Source organism: Mastigoproctus giganteus, chromosome 1 (assembly GCF_048544385.1).
Source record: "Mastigoproctus giganteus isolate SK-2022 chromosome 1, ASM4854438v1, whole genome shotgun sequence".
Classification (NCBI taxonomy): Eukaryota; Metazoa; Arthropoda; class Arachnida; order Uropygi; family Thelyphonidae; genus Mastigoproctus; species Mastigoproctus giganteus.
In genome coordinates, this window is record NC_143575.1 from 248,067,846 (window position 1) to 248,088,975 (window position 21,130).

The following is a 21,130-nucleotide window of genomic DNA, read 5'->3' on the forward strand; positions in this document are numbered from 1 at the left end:
ACTCCCCAAATTCCAGTTCTGCATTTCTTATATCTGTGTGACACCACGTCTCTGAAATCCCCACAATTATTGTGTTTAATTTGCTCAAAACAAGATGATCACTTCCAAGCTCAAATGCTCTATATACCTTTGTATCTTTATGAAAGATAAAACACAAATGAACTGAATCACAAAAAAAAAAAAAGCAGTAAAATCATTTACTCACAAATGGAATTTCCTTCTTTGTCAGAATTATAAGGAAATACAGCACCTGCTTTAAAAAACTCTTCAGGAATACTATCTTTGTTTATATCTGAAATGAAGAAAGTTAAAAGCATGAAGAATATTTTTCTTCTTCCTTTCAAAATTAATGCTGATTAATATATGTCTGGCCTTTAAAAAATAAACTCACAATAAGATATCACTAAATCTAATTAAGTTTTTAATATACGCAGTGTGTTACATTTTGGGTGCACTGGAAAATTATTATTATTTGCCGCTGCATCTAAAAAGATTTATAGTAAAAAGCAAAAAAAAAGTGCAAAAACTTTTATGAGTGAACAAAGAAAATTTCATTTTTTATGCATCCACCACATTTCTCATTCATTCCTCCAACATAATGACATTATTACTTCATACATGCAACATAATATCCAGTACTTCAGGTACAATATATGGTACTTGGACAGCCTATGTGACATGTATGAAAAAAAAAAAATAATAATAATAATTGTTGGATTTGTATTGATACAATTTTAATGAAATTTGGGATGGCTCTACAGATCTTACTAAAAGGTCCAAATATAAAATTTCATGAAAATCCATCCATTGGAGGTCAAGTAATTACATGCAGACGGACAAAGACATAATAATTGATGGATTTCTACTGGTGCAATTTTAATGAAATTTGGGATAGGTTTATAATTTTTTTTAAAAGACCCAAATGTAATTTTCTCATAATTCATCCACTGGGAGTCAAGTTATCAGATGAGAATGGGGGGGGGGGGGGTAGTAATAATAATTGCTGGATTCCTATTGGTCCAATTTTAATGAAATTGGGGGCAAATATTTCAATTGACAAATATTTTTAAAGGTCTATTATTATTTATTAGCATATTTGCATTATGCATATATGCTAATAATTCATGATTTGTAACAAAGAAATAAGCAAAAAACAATGACATGCGCAAACCGAGAGCATTTCATTTCTGCGCATCTGTCATATTGTGATAATATGTGATAAACAATGTGATATGTATGAAAAAAATTGAATAATAATTGCTAGATTTCTATTGGTCTGATTTCAGTGAAATTTGAGAAGGTGCTTGACAAATTGTTCTAAAGAGTAAAATATAAGATTTCGTGAAAAACCCATCCACTGGGAGTCAAGTTATTACATACAGATGGTCAGACAAAGAAATAATAAGTCAGATTTTTATTGATCAGATTTTAAAGAAAATTGGGATGACTTGACAAATCTTTCTAAATGGCCCAATCTCTCTCTCTCTCTCTCTCTCTCTCTCTCTCTCTCTCTCTCTCTCTCTCTCTCTCTCTCTCTCTCTCTCTCTCTCTCTCACAGAAGAGATTTATCATGATGCCTAATGCTAAAGTCAGAGGAAAAGAAAAATGATAATAAAGTAGCTTTATTTTGAGATGAAGATACAACACAATCAACAGAATGTAACAGAGGTGGAAGTATAGATGGACAGAAGTTGCCAACGGCCTTGAGAAACATCCAATGGCTCCAACACCATTTAGGCAAGAGGCAAGTGTCTTACTCTTAGGCTTTTCAAAATCTGTTTTGAATTTATTAATAATTCATGTACAACTGTTGAAAGAAAGCAATTGTGATATACTTCATTTTTATCCTGAGCAACTATGATTTAAACATAGAGCAAGAGTTTGTGATGAAATGAGGGGTAAAGGATTTCATTCCCAGAGGTTTAATCAGTGACGCAGCCTAACCAATTATTCAGATCAGGAGATCAAAAACAGTGCTGAACCAAGGAGAAAGAGAACAAAGATTATGCAGATTCCATTTCACACTGTTATAATGACATGAGGCTGAGAATGGTCATAGGTCAGAGGCTCCACTGAAGAAAACACCATAACCGAGTTGTGATCTGAAGTACCTACAGGATAACAAAAATAACTATATACTTGTACTTCATAGGGTTCTGCTACAGAAAAGATCAACAGTTTGCAGTTAGGTTAGGACTATGCGGTATTCTGGACAAGTCATGTGCAATCATTAGTATGAGTTTTAGGTGCGAGGTAGGACTGTCTGGTGTTCTAGTAGGTAAACGGGCAAGTCACATACAATAATTAGCATGAGAAACAGCAAAGGCCTTGGCATTTTTACCAACGAAATTGAAGCCAGTAGCAGGAAACATTAAGTCACCATGTCAAATTACCTCACCATTAGGAAAGTTAGACAGGAGAAAGTTGAATTTCAATGAAATAAAGTCAAAAAGTTCTAAATGATTTGAAGAGTTAAGAGAATAGAAACAAAAAAAATTAAGTAAGCAGCTTTTGAGCCAAAGGAAATCAGAAAGAGGAGATTCCAGTTTAGATCTCTGACAAGGAATATCTCAACAGATATCTTTATGCAGAAGGAATCATAGAATAAGCAGTTAGGAAAAATGAGATGCATGATGGACAAAGAAGCCAATAATTGTGATTCTGTTAGGGAAAAAAAAAAAAAAAATGCTTAAAGATTGCAGCATTCCTGGTGGAATATCTGGGAAATTATGCAACACATAACTACATAGCTCCATAACTTTTACAGATAACAGAAACAGTTCAATAGAAATCTACCAACGAACATGAACGGCTCTTCATAGCACGCTTTCGAACAGTATTGGATTGGAACACTGAAACCTGACACACTGGTTGATAGATTGCAGCATTCCTGGTGGAATATCTGGGAAATTATGCAACACATAACTACATAGCTCCATAACTTTTACAGATAACAGAAACAGTTCAATAGAAATCTACCAACGAACATGAACGGCTCTTCATAGCACGCTTTCGAACAGTATTGGATTGGATCACTGAAACCTGACACACTGGTTGATAGATGGTAATGTTCAGAGAAAGAAATTTAATGTGAAACATTACCCAAGTTAGCAATATTCTTAGGGTGAGCTTCATGTGAACTGAAATAGAAATTTTTCTTTTTTCCTCCATTTTTGTATTTGAGACTTAGAAACTATCTAAAGGCAACAAATTTCTACATGCAAAAAAAAAAAAAAAAAACCAATTCTAGCAAAATACTTTTTAAAGAGAAAGAAAAAATTTAATCTTCAATAATTATTAGAACCTTACCATTAACACCAAATTCTTTTCTCCATTCTAAGGACTCCTTTAACATAGCAAAAGCTTCATCTAGGTTACCTCTCTTGTGAAGCAAAAACCTTTCTAAATATGAGCTATCTTCTCTTACTCTTTGAATATCTAGTGGATGATATTTATCTATAAAATATATTAAGCAAAATTATTTCAAAAACTTATGTCTGCTGTTTCGATTTTGTTTTTGTGCAAATGGGTTGAATATAACAAGTTTCACATTGCAGAAAAAAAAAAAAAAACAAGTAAACAAATATAAATATTAAATTGTAACAATGATACAAGAATCATTTTTAATATAAATATAAGCAGTGCATGAGAGTTATACCTTGTATACCTCACACTAATACAAGATACCAAAGTTATTTGATAACTAATATAGACATTTTTGCATGATATAAATAATATAAATTACAAGTTATACATTGTTAACAAATTAATATGCCAGAAAGTTAAACTGACATCTGAACAGATCAACAAGCAGTTGATCTGTTCAAACAAATAAGCAGTTTCCATCTCAGAAGTTCACGATAATCAACAGCATTACGTATGCTCTGGGGAAAACAAGACAACCTTGAGTAGTACTGATTGTAAAATATTATTTAATCAGAATTAAATGTGGGAACTTATTAGTAGGCAAGGTGCAGCCATTCTTGTTATTATTTTTGGTTTCCACTTTGTTAAAACAGCTGCATTCTCAGAATGATATCATTTGGCTGGTTGATATGAAATCTATATGCATCCATCTGAATAATAACATGCATCCAATTGAATAATACAATGAGTGATATCATTATACATTACAATTTTTCAGTCATTTGTCCAAGCCACATATTATTTGTATACTACAACTATTTCATTTTGTTGCTTGGTATGATTAAAGGCTATAAATGACATACCATCCATATCCTATAGTAAATTCAAGCTCCAAATACCTCTATGAACTGGCATGAAAAAGCCACATTTCCAGTTAATTTGTTAACTCTTTGTTCTCTGGTAAAAAAATTATTTTTCCAAAAAAATTATTGACAAATTTGTATCATTTTTGTTCATAGGAAATAACTGAGAAATGGAAAACAGTTTCTGCCACCTTTAATCATTACTTCGTAATATGAATGAAGCCAAGCCTCAAAAAAAAAAAAAGGCCCAAAGATTTACACAATGGATTATTGAAAAATGAAGTAGTTATACAACACTTAATAAGAAAAATGTAAAAAGAAGCATATGTAAAATACATATATTCTAATATTTAATAAGTCATGAGAATAATGTAATTTAATAATTACATTATTCTCATGAATTTTATATATATCATCCATATTATTCAATAGAAACACTAATAAAAATTTAAAAAAACAAACAAAAAAAAAAAAAAAAATTTATACTGGCTTATTGTTATGAAGAGAGGTATATTTTCAAAGTTTTTTCTTATTCAATTTATATGGAAAGAATAATTATCAAAGTGTCATGTTCACTTTCTTTGATACCTTACAAAGCATTCTCTTCACTGTATGAAATGAGGACATGTTGCTATGGCACTTCTTGCATTTCTTACCGTTTCCACGAGGCTGGTCTAGTGGCTTTGAAAGGTTTTTAGAAAGTTTCAAACCTAATTTCTCTCACTGACAAAGGGTTGGACTGGTTGCCACGAATAAACACCAAAGCAAACTAAACCATGAGGCATCAGTACAGCAAATGTCCTCATATCCAACCTCCTTTGGATCCAAGCTAAATCAGGTAAGAAAGTCTTTAAAGTCACCAACTTTAAAGAATCTAAAAACAATAATAATGATAACAAAGGGACTTCATCCCTGCTCGCTCTGCTTGCCAACCCCCACACACTTTTCTACATAAAATGTAGAGGTATGACAGAGTAAGTCAAATCTTTTCTAGGTAAAAGACACCTGTCGAAACACACTGATGTTCTTCCTCCCCCTTTTTACTCCCCCATCCTTCGGCTATCTTCATCACTCATGCTTTTTTTTTTCTTTTGTTCTCCATCAGGAAGCTCAGGTGACCCCTGATGGAGAGTGGTGGTGGGCAACGTGGAATCCCACTGGGGGCCCCTGTGGCCAAGAAACCAGCACAAACAGAACCCAACACTAAACTACACATGCAACACACAATACTTTCCTGGCTTTTACAGAGGTTCTGTATTTATCACAAGAGTACTGATGGCACAGATGTGGGGAACCACAGGTGGTACCTTACCTATACACTATGCCACTATGATCAATATCTAATCAGGAAATGACCTATGTAATTATTTACCTGTGCATTTGTAGTGACATAAATTGCCCTGCCCACTTGTACCACATCCCTCTTCTCCCATTGGCCACCCCACCACGCGGCATTCTCAAGGTGGAATAAATATCACTATGTAATTATTTACCTGCATTTGCATAGGTCACGTAGGAAAAGGCCTTTTGCTTCGGGTTCCATAATGCATGACAAATATTGTTGCATCCAAAAGAGCAGGACTAAAACTATTTAACTAAAATATTTAAAAACTATACAAATATATAAACTATATCGGGTCCCTTCATCAGCTGACATTACAAATGAACATCAAATGATGCCATGTGTTGTCATCTATTACAGAGTGAAGCACATGCACGAGGTTGGTGAACGTTATGGAGGCAGTATTTCAATGGACGACAACAATGTAATTATTTACCTGTGCATTTGTAGTGACATAATTGCCCTGCCCTCTTCTTCCATTCCATTAATGCATAGAGAGAGATCACAAAATATTTAACAATAAAATAAATGTTGCATCCATGTGATAAAGTGCACACGATTACATAAAATAAGCACTGCAAATCTACACCAGGTATTAAGAGAGAACTTTTCAAGATCTGTGTCACCACTACCGTAACTCAGCAGTAGTGGCACAGGATCTGACATACTCCTTTGAAATATCTAATGCAAATTAATCACCAGTTCAAGATTAGTGGCTCTTACTCTGTTTACCTTCCCAATTATGCATAGTCTTACTTGAATAATACTGGAAGTGAAATGTTATTGTTTACTCAGAATTAAATGTAATAAATTCTTGGCAGGCAAGAGCAACCATTTTTATAATTATTTTTGGTTTCCACTTTATGTAAAAAATTGCATTCTCGTTGAATGATGGACAATATAGCTATGGTAAGTTAGATACATTCATTTTATGTCTGAATTATTAGATAAAATGGTTTCTTGTTTTGGTTATTATTATCTTTTATTCATTTCATATACTCCAAGCAGAATTCTAAGTGGAAATATGGGCACATATGTAATGCTGAATTTTCATGAACTTAATTTTATAAACTTGAAAACTGTAAGAGGCTAATAGTTTCATGTTTATATATTATACTTATAACATTCTTTTCAACATAATTAATAAAGATTTTGTTTCAGTGAAAATAACATATAAAAAAAAAACCACAATTTTAAATTTTCAAATTTTTCATTAAAAAAATAAAAAATTACATTTAATAAGTTTTTTTTTTTTTTTTATGTAAACCCCAAACACGAGAGGTATTAGAACCTATAGTACTTAGTACCGTGCTTGGGTTGGAGGTTGAGAAGACAAAAGAAGATATTTGTTGACACTGGACTTGAACTTCTGTAGACTGAAATGAAATTTTCAGGAAATACATATGAAGGAAGGTTGTTCCAGAAAACTGCAGTTGAATGAATAAACGAGGAAGATGAAAAGTTGGTTCTGTGAGTTTGAAGTTGGACAGTAAATAGATGTTGGCTGGTAGCAGCACGTGTTCAGACTGTTTTGAAAGAGAGAGCAGGAATTATAGAAGCCAATTCAGAAGAACAGTGCCCAGGGAAATATCTGTAGAAAAGGCATGCAGCAGAAACAGTATGTCTATGAAAGAGCGAGTGGAGAGACTCTGTTAGAGACGAATCATTAATTAACCTAACTGCCCTCTTCTGAATGGAATCAAGAAGCCTGAGAGAGGTTTTGGGGGCACCACCCCAGATGTGGGAACAATATTCCATGCCAGGGCAGATTTGTGATTTATACAGAGTGAGCAGCTGTTTGGAAGAAAAGTAACGCCGAAAGCGAAAGAGAAAACCAAGTTTTTTAGATGCAGAGGAATCAATATTTGTAATGTGCTTGTGCCAAGAAAGATTAGAAGTCAGGGTAATCCCCAAAAGAGATATATCATTTTGCCTAGGTATCGGAGTGTCACTAAAGATAAGCATAGGAGCAGAAGAATCCTTTTTGCGAGATATAAGACAAGACTGAGTTTTAGAAGGGTTGAAATCAACTAAGTTGTCTTTGCCCCACTGGAGAATTACCTGAAGATCAGTGTTTAAGGAATTGGTAGCAGATTTTCGAGAAATTGAAGCTGATTGAGCAGGACAAGGTTTCTCAAAATAGAAAGTGGAATGCAATGTGCTATCATCAGCAAAACTATGGATAGGATTTCCAGTCAATGGAAGAAGGTCATTAATATACAAGAGGAAAAGAGTAGGGGAAAGAACTGAACCTTGGGGGACACCGGCATTAGTGGAGAAGTTAAAGACAGAGAGCCATCTACCATCACCCTCAGAGAGCGATCAGAGAGAAAACTGGATAACCAATTACAAAAAACAGTTGGCAAACCATAAGATGGAAGCTTGTTTAGAAGACCTTTATGCCAAACACGATCAAAAGCCTTTGAGATGTCAAGAGCAACTACTTATGTTTCACCGAACCTTCCATTGAATTAGTCCATAAATGGGTAGCGTAAGCCAGAATATCACCAGTGGATCGACACTGACGGAATCCATACTGGCGATCGTTGATCAGATGGAAGGTTTCTAGGTAGTTTAAGAGTTGGCGATTAATTGATTTCTCCATTACTTTAGAAAGAGTAGAAGTAATTGCAATGGGACGAAAATTGGATGGGAGGGATTTGTCACCCTTTTTAGGAACTGGCTGGATATGAACAAATTTCCAAGCAGAAGGAAAAACACCTTTGGAATAAGAAAGTGAAAAAAGGCGGCAAAGAATAAAGTTCAGGAGCACAGGTTTTGAGAACAAGTGGAGAAATACCATGTGGAGAAGTGACAACAGAACCATCTGGTTTGGACAGAGGTGGGAGCAGAGATGGGCAAAAGTTGCAGCCAATAGCTTTGGCAAGAGACCAGAATGCTCAGCTACCATTAGGGCAAGAAGCAAGTTTTCTACTCTTAGCCTGTTCAAACTCTAGTTTGGACTGATTAATAACTGCTTTACAATTGTTGCGAGCTTTGGTGTAGGCAGAAAATGAAACTGGAGAATTAGAAACAAGCCAATTACGATATGCAACATTCTTCTCTTGAACAGCCTTAGCACATTTATTGGAAAACCAAGGTTTAGATAAAGGATGAGATTTTAAAGTGGAGTGTGGGATAAAGGATTCCATTCCTGCAAGAATAATTTCACTGACACGATCTGAGCAAACGTTGACATCAGAAGTTTTGAAACAGTAATCCGACCAAGGAAAAGAAGAAAAGAAGTCTCGCAGGTCATCCCATTTTTGCATTCTTGTAATGCCAAACAACACAAGGTTGGGAATAGCCATGAGATAAAGGTTCCATTGGAGAAGAGACAATCACCAAGTTGTGATCTGAAGACCATGTACTTAGAAGGATTGTTTGTGAGAAAAAGATCAAGCGTATTGGCTGTATGATTAGGATTGTCCGGTATTCTTGTAGGTAAATGAACAATCTGTGCAAGGTCATTAGTAATTGCAAAAGCCTCAGTATCTCAACCAGCTGGGTCGGTGTGACTAGAAAATGGAAGCCAGCTGGAGTTGTGAACATTAAAATCACCAAGGAAAATTACTTCACTGTTAAGAAAGTTGGACTGGAGAAAGTCAAGTTGCAAAGAGAGGAAGTCAAAGACTTCCAAGTGATTAGTGGAATTGGGAGAACGGTAGAGACAACAGATGAATCTGACACAATGAGGTAGAGAAATTTTAAGCCAGAGAAGATCAAAGCGAGAAGATTCCAAATTGCCAAGTCTCTGACAGGGAATATCAGAACAGACATATGCAAAAGTACCACCTTTGAGGCGAAAGGAATCATACAGCGAATAATTTGGGCATCTGAGATGAGCAGTAGTTGAATCAACCGATAACTGAGATTCTGTCAGAAAAAGTACATGGGGTTTGGCAGACTGCAAGTGGAAATGGACATCGCTGAGATTAGAATTGAGACCACATATATTTGTGAAATGAATTAGGAAGTACTTGAAAGGTTTAGATCTTTTTGCAGATAAGCTTGCTCTATTAGTTTGACAATTCATGGTGTATTCAATAGTAATAAAAAGTGGGTGGGACATGCTGTATGAAGTAATGAAATTTTTGGATATGGCATACATATGGTAAGAATATACTCAGATCCTTTTATTATTAATTAGCCAGATCCTTTTATTATTATTAGCCTTTTATTATTAATGGATTGTAAAGTATTACAATCCATTAATAATAAAAGGCTAAAAACGTTTTTCAGAATTAAAAACAAAAATCTGGTTTATGTCAGATGAGATGCACCACTTGTGTTATAATCTTGAGTACCACAACTGACAGGATAAGTAAAGATGGATGCATGTTGTAGCCACAGGTCTATAACTCTAACACAAGGTAAAACACCAATTCCTCAAATAATGAACTGTAATTATGTTGAGGTTCTTTGAGGTTCTCAATTTCTTAACTGAGTTTCTCTTGTAAGGTAATAGGGTAAGCATTACAGATCTAAAACTATTCATTGCCATTACATTCAGAATAACAAAGTTACTTCTGGTATCTGTGAAATTAAAGATCTTCTAATGCCATTTCAGTCCAGTTCCAAGTCAGTAGTCAATACCTCGAGAGGTCCAAAAAAAAAAGTCATTCTAAATATTACCAGATTCTAACTGCAAGTCATCTTGGCATAGCTGGCACCCTTCTGATAGCTTAGTTCTAATGTTTATCTTCTTTACTGGTAATCCTTTAAATTCTTTGACATTATTCAAGTCAAAATAGTGAATTTGGAATGTATTTTCTCTGAGTAACACACTATAGAGAAATTCTGATGCTTAAATTTTAATCAAACTTGCGCAGGGTTCCACCATGGCTACACAGACACCTCAAATTTGTTTTTTTTTTTTTTTTGTAAGAGATGTGGTGTTAGTTGGTGGTGTTACTGGAACAGTTGAAGAACAGACATTTTATTGCAAAAGTTTGAATTATGATCTTTTCTTTTCTGCAGTAACTTGTTACCAATACTCTGATTTTGGCAAATTAATTGCTTAGCTCTATAGAAAAACTGGGCTTAATGGTGTGTGTGTGTGTGTGTGTGTGAGAGAGAGAGAGAGAGAGAGAATAATAAAAAAAAATCTTCAGTTCATATACTTTAAACAGCATAAGCTGAACTTTATACCTTTAAATAATTATACGTACCTTGGGCTCCACCCTGGTGCTCTAAGAACATCGTTCTCAAGTCTTTTACCAGTTCCTGGCATGACTGTAAAAGTTCTTCACTAATTTTATTACCGGCTGCTATAATGAGAAAATTAATAAATGAAATAATATCAGAATCTTGAAAATATAAAATTAGTTAATAAGAAATAAAATTATGTTATCAACTGCCATACCATCAATGTCAGTGATTCATCCATTCTTTGTAATAACAGCTCATTCAAAGACTCCACAGATCAGTCAATCCACCAAACTGATGCCATTCTACACAACAGATTATTGCAAGTTTTGAATTTTCACCAGAGAACGAAGGATTCATTGAAAATCAGGTTGCAGGTTGAACTGAATTCATCAGTAAAGAAAACAACTCCACTGTTCATGGTTGAATTACCAAGTTATTGGATCCAATCTCACTAAGTTCTATAGTAATGAGCAATCAACTGACTCATCAATGAGCACAAAGTATCCCTTTGGAAAAGACTATTATATATGATCTGAGTTGATATACATTTTCACATTGCTACAGAGTACTGAAGTTGCAGTTATGGTCAGTGAGATTTGTTGTGGACATTCTTACCATGATGAACTAAGGCTGTCACTTGGGAGTCTAAATGCTAATAATCAATTCACATTTGTGAGTCTGGTGCATCAAATTATGGCAAAGTCTGGTCATTCTTCAATAATCAGATGTTCTGCTTGAACTGTCATGCTGGTGGGACCGATAATAACCTTGGGTATATCCCCCGTGTGCAAGGTCTAAAAATACTATGCTGAAGGTCAGCCAGGTGTGAACCAACATAGGCAGGTTGAGGTATAGTTTCACATCACACAAAAGAATAGCCTAAGAAGCCCCTCATAATAATAACTGACCTTCTGTGACACAAGGTGAAACTAGGTGGCTCCAATCACCTGATACAGTAATACTACTTTGTTTATGGAAGAAAAAAGTGAAAAAACTGTTTGATTTACTCAGCTCTCCCCATCTTGTCTGTCATGAAGTACAAGTCATATCTTTTGTGGTTATGATAGAAATAGCTTATAAACATTCCTTACAATTTTAAGGATGTACAGCTTAAAAATAGTTTTTCAGTCCATCAGAACAAACCTATTGGCAACATTCTAGGATGCATCTAGAGCAACTAGTGTATACTTCTTTCAACTACTACTCTGCCAGCTTTGTCTGGAAAAAGTTCAGAACAATACATGTAAATTGGTTGGTGGAGAGGCACTGCCTAGGATACATTATGCTAAGGAGCTGGGTACATCTTGATATATACATATCATCATCTGAATTTCATCCAGTGGCAGCTCATGATGGTTGCTAGCTGTCTTCAAATTACAGGTATTAATCAGGTTAGGGGGCTACTCAAAGAATAAACAGTGCTTGTTGCAATTTGTTTTCATTTTTGAAACTTTCTAGTTTCAAAAATAATAACAATTATGGGTACTGTTTTTTAATGTAACATAAAATTATATTCATAAAACTACTATAGCAATCGTAATCTAAACTTGTCTCATTTCAGGAACAGGAAAAACAAAATGCAACATGCCTAACAAATGCAATCACAGAATTACCCGAGTTTAAACATTCTGCAACCAAATCCAATCATATGTCTAGGATGACAATGTATGACTGGGTTCCTGCATGTGCATGGAAATACCACCGTAGATCTCTACACTCAATTTGTTCACTGACTACAACCAACTACACAAACAGTGCGAGATCACAAATTGTGTGTGTGTGTGTGTGTGTGTGTGTGTGTGTGTGTGTGTGTGTGTGTGTGTGTGTGTGTGTGTGTGTGTCATTTTGGTATGTTGAACTAGCATGTAGGAGAAAATAATGCTGCTTTATAACAGGTTACTGTAAGTACAAAGTAATTAAAATAATTTATAATTACAAGTAATGCACAATTCACATATGTAACACATTCCTAAAAAAACATAAGTAAACAAAACATACATTTCCTATATAAAATCGGGTAACTTGCACAGATATAATCCCAAAGAATTGAGAATAATTAGATTTTTTTTAATGAAATATGAATAAATAGTTACTATACACACCTGATAAGCTTCCTATTTGAAAAATTCATTCAAAGAATGCTGACAAATTGCCTTCTTTTCATCATAAAGAATCTTACAGCAAGCAGTAAGACATCGCAAAAGCCACTGATAATATTATTGCTTCTTTCAACATTGGAATCTAAATTCTCTACAATTCCTATTATCTCTTCCAACTTCTTCATGATTTCTCTTAAAAACTTTTGAGGTTCAGACTCTTTTAAGGGATACTGGATCATCTCTTTCTTAGTTTTGCATTTGTGTTTTCAACTAAATCAAATTGTCAGTCATGAGATCTTTGACACTAGCAACTCATCCACATCCTGTGTATTCACCTTGTCCTGGAAGTGAATACACATCCTGCGTATTCACTTCCAGGACAAGGTGGTTCTCCATGTTTAAAATTTCCAATGTGACATTTCCTTGTGCTTCTTGGAAATCCTCATAGTCATGGACAAACTTGATATCTTTCCAGCTTACAGCAATGTTTCTTATTGCCATAAAAATATTATACCCCTTACAAAACAGCATAAGAGAGAGCTGTTGCTTCCTGCCCATCACTAGCAGCAACAGCCTGAGCTAAGTTTCTTCTCAAGAATACTGAAGATGAAAATGTGCTCTTGATCCATTGGCTGGAGTAGGGATATGGTGTCTGGAAGAAAAAACACTACTTGTAACTTGGGAGTGAGCATCCATAGTATGAGGAGGATGACCAGAAGCACTATTGAGGATTAACAATGCTCTAATCTCATAAATAAATTTTCTGTTTATATTCTAGGATAACCACAGGGTACAGAGGAGTGTGCAATTACAGTAGTCATTTAAAAAGATAACATCACAGTGCACTAAAGAAACAAAACTGTATGTAACTGCAAATATACATATATATAAACACACAAACACATATGTATATCAGATAAATATCATCATGTACATTTTTCATTGGATGTATGGTATACGAATGTTAGATGCATTTGCCAACTTCATTTTATTATTAAAAAAAAAAAAAAAAACATGACTGTGCAAATCTGCAACCTGGCCATGAGCTACAACTAATTTCAATAGGCCAAACTAATGGAACAAACTTATCCACAAAACTTATCTTAAATCTCATAAAAACTTCAATTCATTTCATAAATATACATGGTCTCAATTCTAAACTCAATGATACCCAGTTCCATTTATCTACAATCAGCCAAGCACCACTTACTTTTTCTGACAGGGTCCATTTATCATTTGCCTCAATTGCTACATCTTGTTTGTCCTAATTATTCGCTTTACAATTCTTTACACTTTGAAAGTAGTACTAATGCATTAAAGCTTTCTAAACTGGATCACTTTTTTTTCCTTCCTTTTTTTTTTATATCTCTTTTGTCTCAAAATCTTTATCCCATTCTATCAAATTCAATCATTGCCTCCATTTTCACAACTACAAATCACTCAGAATTTTTTGACATTCTTTCTTCAAAACTACTTTCTTCAATCTAATGGAAGTAATTTTCCTTGGTAATTTTAATGTTCAAAAACACCAGATGGCTTCAATTTTCTAGTTGTACAGACCCAGCTGGTAGAGATGTTGCTAACACTAATGACCTCACAACTCATCTACCAGACATGCCAAACCACACAACTAACACTTTTGATCTTTTCCTCACCAAAAACCTTTCAAAATTAATAGTTAATTCATGTTATTTATCCTCTAGGTACCTCAGTTCACAATTTAGTGATGGCTTCTTCTCCAGTGAAATATCTGTCCCATGGCTATTCTCAACCTTGTGTAGTTTATCATTATAAGAATGAAAATTGAGATATCTCAATTTCTATTCCTGCTCTTCTTTGTAGATTAATGTTTTAAATCTTCTGATCCTATTATCTGTTCAGATATCAGTGAAAGTATTCTTGTAGGGATGAAATCCTTTATTCCTCCTTCCATCCTGAACTCTTGTCTTTTATCTAAGACAGTGGTCTCAACTTTTTGGTCGTGCACCCTTATAAGGACTAGTGTGCACCCCTATAAGGACTAGCGCACACCCCAGAAAAAAAATTTAAATATATAAGTTTAATATATTTTTTTTTATTTATAAATTATTTACATGAAAGGCATATCTAAAATCAATATAATTTTAAAAGATCACAAATAAAAAAATGCAAAACAAAATTAAATTCAAGTTCAAGTACAAAATGATAAGAAATCATTAAAGTAACAAGTGTAGTAAATGTAATGCAATACTATTTGTTTTATTTATAAATAATTTACATGGTATGCATTATATCTAGATTTTATTAGCTAGATATAATGTATTATATCTAGATTATATATCAGTGTGGAAAACAGCCCTCACGATTTTATCGAGGATTATCTCACACACCCCACTTTGGAGACCACTGATCTAAGCCATGGTTTTTCCAATAGATGTGCTACTATTCAAAGTAAGAATACAGCATATTGAAACTCCTAACTTCATTTTAAAGCTTACTAGAATTGTAAAACAAATTATGCAAATCCTATTTTGAAAAGCGTAGAATAGGAAACTTCCTCATTGCTCAAATGGTAGTCACACCTGATCTTTTGCCAGAGCTATTAGCTGCAACCTCCGCACATCCATACTTTCATCTTTATCTCTGTTACACTCTGACTCTTCTACTGCACCCTCATCTAAAAATAAAGACGATTTATTGGAATCTTACTTTTCCTCTAACTTTTTCTTTTCTCCTACCATGCCAAACATATTCCATTTGATGCCTACCTTGGACATTAGAAGAATTCTGAACATTTTTAAAGCCAAAAAGCCTCCAGGTCCTTATTTCACTTTCCTCCAATTTCAATTTTCCAAAAAGGCTTCCAGTCCTAATTAATTTTCTTATTTTGTTGGGGGTTTTTTTAACCACTTCTCTCCCATCTGTGTAAAAATTTGCTCATATCCAGCCAATTCCTATAAAGGGATTCCTATATCACTTTCAATTTTGGTCCTGTGCACTCAACTCAATTCTTTCCAAAATTATTTACACATGCTACCATTTCTCACAGTACCTTGAAATCATCCATCTGGAGATATCTTGACTTACGTTACTCATATTTGGACAAATTCCATGTTTGGGGTAACTCAAGCAGTTGATCTGAAAGTTTCTAAAGCTGTTAGAAGACAAGAGTATCTACCATCAACTGCATGTGAAGACAGGTGGCTCTTGTCCATCTGTCTCTTTGTCCACTCCTTTCATTAACATACAGGAGTAAAAGAGATATTGTATTTCCAGTCTTTTGACTGGAAATTCAATAGAGAATTTTAATGACAGTAGATACATACAACCACTATCAAGATTGACAAATTCTGCTCTAGTCACACAGCTACAATTTCAAAATTTTCCACATCACCACCTTCTTAAATGCTTGTCTCCAGTTAATTCTCAAGCAGGAATAAGAAACTTAGTTACACTGAACCCTTATAAAACTCAACTGTCTTATTTCTCATATAAAAAATTTAAAAAGTCTGCTACTTCCATGCTCATCTTCAACAACATTCAGATTTACTGACAAGATCACATACTTTTATTGGTGATAACTAATTTTTTTTAATCTGACCCTATCACAAATTCTCTGCATTAAAAAAGAAATTGATTTTCTCTTGGTATTAATTTTTTTCTAAATAGCTACTGACTCTGTATCAATCAAATTCTACCTTAACATGGAATACTCTTCCTGCATTTAGGAGTAGTACCTCCAAAATCTTTCTAACTTCTAGGCGCCATCCAAAAGAGGGGTCAATAAAAGTCAATAAATGATCCCTCCCTTACAATCACACAGATATTTAGTTTCTGCTGCTTGTCTCTTCTATAACTATATCCACCAGCACTGTTCTTCTAACTTAGTATCTGTAATTCTACAGATACTCCTGTTATCCCAACAACTCCAAACTCCACAGCCTAATTTCTCCTCATTTATCCAATCTACTTCTGTTATCCTGCCTACTTCTGTTCCTCATTTATCCTATCTACTTCTGTTCTGTTCTACCTACCTTCCTTTGTGTTTCTTGAAAATTATAATTACAGATATTCAAGTCCAGTGTTAACAAGTACCCTGTATTCTCAACCTTTGACTACACCCTAGAGTAGAACCTACAGTACTAGGGTAGAACCTACAATACCCATGCATAGTACTACAGATTCTAATACCTAACATGTTTTGTAGTAACCATAAAAAATGTAGAAATTCTACATTTTTTATGGTTACTACAAAACATGTTACCACATCAAAGGATAGCTAGAGTCAAACAGCAGTCATCTTTTGGCCTTCACCTTATTATATTATACTAGTCTAGTGGAATCAATTCCACAGTTCATTACTCTGCCTCAATGTCAAGAGATATCATGCATCCAAGTTAATTGTACTGAGGAGGCATCATTCACAACAACCTTTGGTTAACGTTTGTTCACACTGATCATTTCCCAGTACATCTGGGAGGGAGGGAAAGTGAATAGAGAGAGAGAGAGAGAGCGAGCACAAAAGAGGTTTTATACAAGCTAGCATCCTACTTCTCTTTGAACTCTTGTATTGTATTGATGATCTTGATAACATCTCCTACCATTCCCAGTACACTCCACTCAATATTATTTAAATATAAAATCCTATCCATAGTTTTACTGATGACAGCACATTGCATTCTGCTTTCCTGCTTGAGAAACTTTACCCTTCACAAACAGCTTCAACTTCTCAAATATCAATTACCGATTTCATAAATGCTGATCACCAGGTAATTTTCCAATGGAGCAAAGATAACTTGGTTAATTTCAATCCTTCTAAAACTCAGTCCTGTCTTATATCTCACAAAAACGGATTCTTCTGCTCGTGTGCTTATCTTCGATAACACTCTGATTTCTAGACAAGATTGCATATCGCTATTAAGGATTACCCTAACTTCTAATCTCTCTCTCAGCATAATCACATCACAAATATTGCTTCTTCTGCATCTAAAAAAAACTGGGTTTTTCTCTCAGCATTACTTTTCTTCTCTCTCAGGCCTCTAGACTCCATTCAATAGAGGGCAGTTAGGTTAATTAATGACCCATCTCTTACAATGTCTCTCCACTCTGTCTCATAGACACTGTTTCTGCTGCATGCCTTTTCTATAGATCCTTCCATAGAACTCACAGCAGTCCAAACACATGCCACAACCAGTGAACAGCCATTTACTGCGGTACTTCAAATTCCCAGAACCAACTTTTCTCCTTCTTCATTTATCTCTTCTACTTCTGTAACAACAACCTCCCTTCACACATATTTCCTAAAAATTATGATCTACAGAAATTCATGTCTAATGTAAACAAATATCTTCTTTTGTCTTCTAAACATTCAACCCATGCATGGTATTAAATACTGTGGGTTCTAATACCGTTCATGTTTGGGATTTTTATTAAAAAAAGTTATTATACATGTTAATTTTCATCATACTTTTCTGTCTTTATTGTAAGCATTTATATAAACCAACAATTCAATTTGTATATCAATAATATCAATAATGAGCAATCAATTTTAACTCACTACCAACAATACTAAGAAAAATTAGGCAGATGGGCTGAGAAGTGACAAATGGAGTTTAACAGTGACAAATGCAATGCATATGGGTATAGCAGTAATTCCAGAATAAAATATCAACTGTATGGTACCAGACTCAAAATTAGAGAACAAAGAAGCACGTATAAGGGAGCATAAATTTAAATTATGAAAGGATGGCTGAAGTATACATGCACAGCCATTTGCTTTCAGCTAGTGGGTAGTTGATTGTTGGAACAAAAACTTTCATCTGGTGTTATGAAAGTGAGTAGTTCAAATAAATGAATTACAAATTATTAGAGGTGATGGAGAAGTGATGTGGTGGAAAGTGTTTTAATTATTTTTTATTTATTATAATTTTTTTTTGTTGATGCTGTATAAGCTTGCTTCTTTGCATTATTTTTTATTATTTTTTAGTTGTTGATGCTGTATAAGCTTGCTTCCTTGTGTCACTTACCAATACTAAAGGTAAACAAAACTGCAGATAAATAAAATTCAAATATATGGTGGGCCACTTCACTGAGAAATAATTTGTACAATAATTCTTGAAGTCAATTTCATGCCCATGTTATTTTTATTAATGTTAGTATTATATTTATATGACATTATTCATAACATTTAAATTTACTGTGTTTTTGGTAAATCACTTCTTGGAAAAAAATTAAATTGCATCTCTTCTTAATAAACTGACAAATTAGTGACAAATGATGCAAAAAGGAGACATTCAGCATTAGCAGAAAAAAAAAAAAAAAATTCCCACATCACATATCAATCCCCCTCCAATAATTTGTCTAGTTCTTCCTTGAAATTATTCAAACTACTCACTTCCAAAACAACACATGGAAGTTTTTTTCAACAATCAACCAACCACTGGCTGAAGACAAACTTCCACACATCTATTCTGCAACCATCCTTTCTCAGTTTTAATTTATGCCTCCCCTCATGTGTGTAGTCTGAGCAAGAGAAACAACATCATCAGCACTGAGCTTGCTTAATTCATTCAAAGCCTTAAACACCTCAATCAGATCACCTCATAGGTGCCTAGTCTACAGGCATTGCAATTTGGAACTGAAGCCTTTCTTGGGAAGACCACCCTTTTCTTCCTTCACCAATTGCAGAACCCTCCCCCTTTGCACCCATTCCAACTGATCTATATCCTTCCAAAAATGAGGTCTCCAGACCTGCATGGAGTATTAACCATTGCCTTGTACGATGTTATCCACGTTATCCCTACTAGCAAAGTTCCTGAATATCATTGATAAAAGCTCATGAATTGTCCTAGCAGCATATCTGCACTGCTCAGAGAACCTAATTTCTGACTGCACAATTACTTACATATCTTTTTTTCATTTTCCACTGCCCTAAGTGTAGTACCAAACAGCTGCAGTGTTCTCCCAAGGACCTATCGAATGGGAGCACCACCCGGTGAATTTAACTGACCACCCAGCTAAATAAGCTATTCTCTCAGTACCATATGGTACTGCTCACTGATCTTGATCAGTATTAATTCGAACATACTATATTAGCATTAGCAGAGGCATTTGATGCAAGAAAGCAAGCTTATGCAGCATCAGCCAAAAAAAAAAAAAAAAAAAGTAACATAAATAAATAAAAATAACCACTTCCACTTCACCCCTCTGTTCGTTCGAAATACCTGTCCAGCTGAGCCTTAAACTTATTTAGGCTATCAACTTCCACGACAAGGGATGGAAGTCTGTTCCACCCACCAACCACCCGCTGGCTAAAGGCAAATTTCCGCACATCTATCCTACATCTGTCTTTCCTCAATTTGAATTTATGCCCTCTCAGGTGATTTTTCTGAGCTAGAGGAAGAATCCCATCAGCATTGAGCATGCTCAAACCATTCAAGGCTTTGTACACCTCTATCAGATCACCCCGCTGGTGCCTAGTTTCCAGACACTGTAATTTGCAAAACTTAAGCCTTTCTTCGTAAGAGAACCCCTTTGTCCCATTCACCAATCTAGTTGCCCTTCTCTGTACTCGTTCCAGCAGCTCTACATCCTTCCTGAAATGAGGCCTCCAGGCCTGTATACAGTACTCTAGGTGTGGCCTGACCATTGCCTTATACAAGGGAATAATCACCTCCTTATCCCTGCTAGAAAAATTCCTATATATCATATGATCGAAGTCAAGGTGACAGGAGCATATAATGTTAAATTATGAAATTAATTTTTGCTCCGGATCACTTAAGTTACATTTATAAATAACAGAAAATTTTATAATATTGTGAAGTATCACACTTCCCCACCAGACTACTTCATAATGCCACCCGGCTGCAATTTTCTGGGGAGAACACTGAGTTGGTATGCTAATATGGGGTTACTGCTACCCATATGAGTAACAGTAACTGGGAGATTTCAATTAGCTGATCAATGATTATTAAATTTATAATTACTATTATTGGTTTCTTATATTTATTATTGTTTGATATTTTTTTGAGTTAGCAAATCATAATTAATAAATAAAACAAATGAAATTTTTATTTTTTCTGCTGAACAGGATAAATAAATTTAATTCTGTTTTATTTTAATTTTTTAAAGACAAAAATTGATTTTTTTATAATTAAAACAAAATAGGGTCTCAGAAATGCCACGTGAGCATCTCTGTTAAATTGAGGATGCAAGCAATGGAAGGATATGTATTGCATATCCTCTAGTACATATATTGTTTGTTTGTTATTTAGTTTTTAGGAGCATTAGCAACTAAGGCCATATTGCTCCGGGATATGCGGTTGTCATTC

The 21,130-nt window shown here is 34.5% G+C and overlaps 1 protein-coding gene across 1 annotated transcript in view; it reads right to left on the reverse strand.

Annotated features, from left to right (window-relative positions):
• Positions 1 to 21,130, reverse strand: part of LOC150091735 (motile sperm domain-containing protein 2-like) — a 167,708-nt gene that overhangs the window by 120,286 nt on the left and 26,292 nt on the right. Inside the window, exons 2-4 of the mRNA XM_090369523.1 lie at positions 10,743 to 10,880; positions 3,310 to 3,456; positions 206 to 292 (exon numbers count right to left, since the gene is read on the reverse strand). Coding sequence (XP_090225649.1) covers positions 206 to 292; positions 3,310 to 3,456; positions 10,743 to 10,880 — 372 coding nt within the window. The remainder of the gene's footprint in view (positions 1 to 205; positions 293 to 3,309; positions 3,457 to 10,742; positions 10,881 to 21,130) is intronic.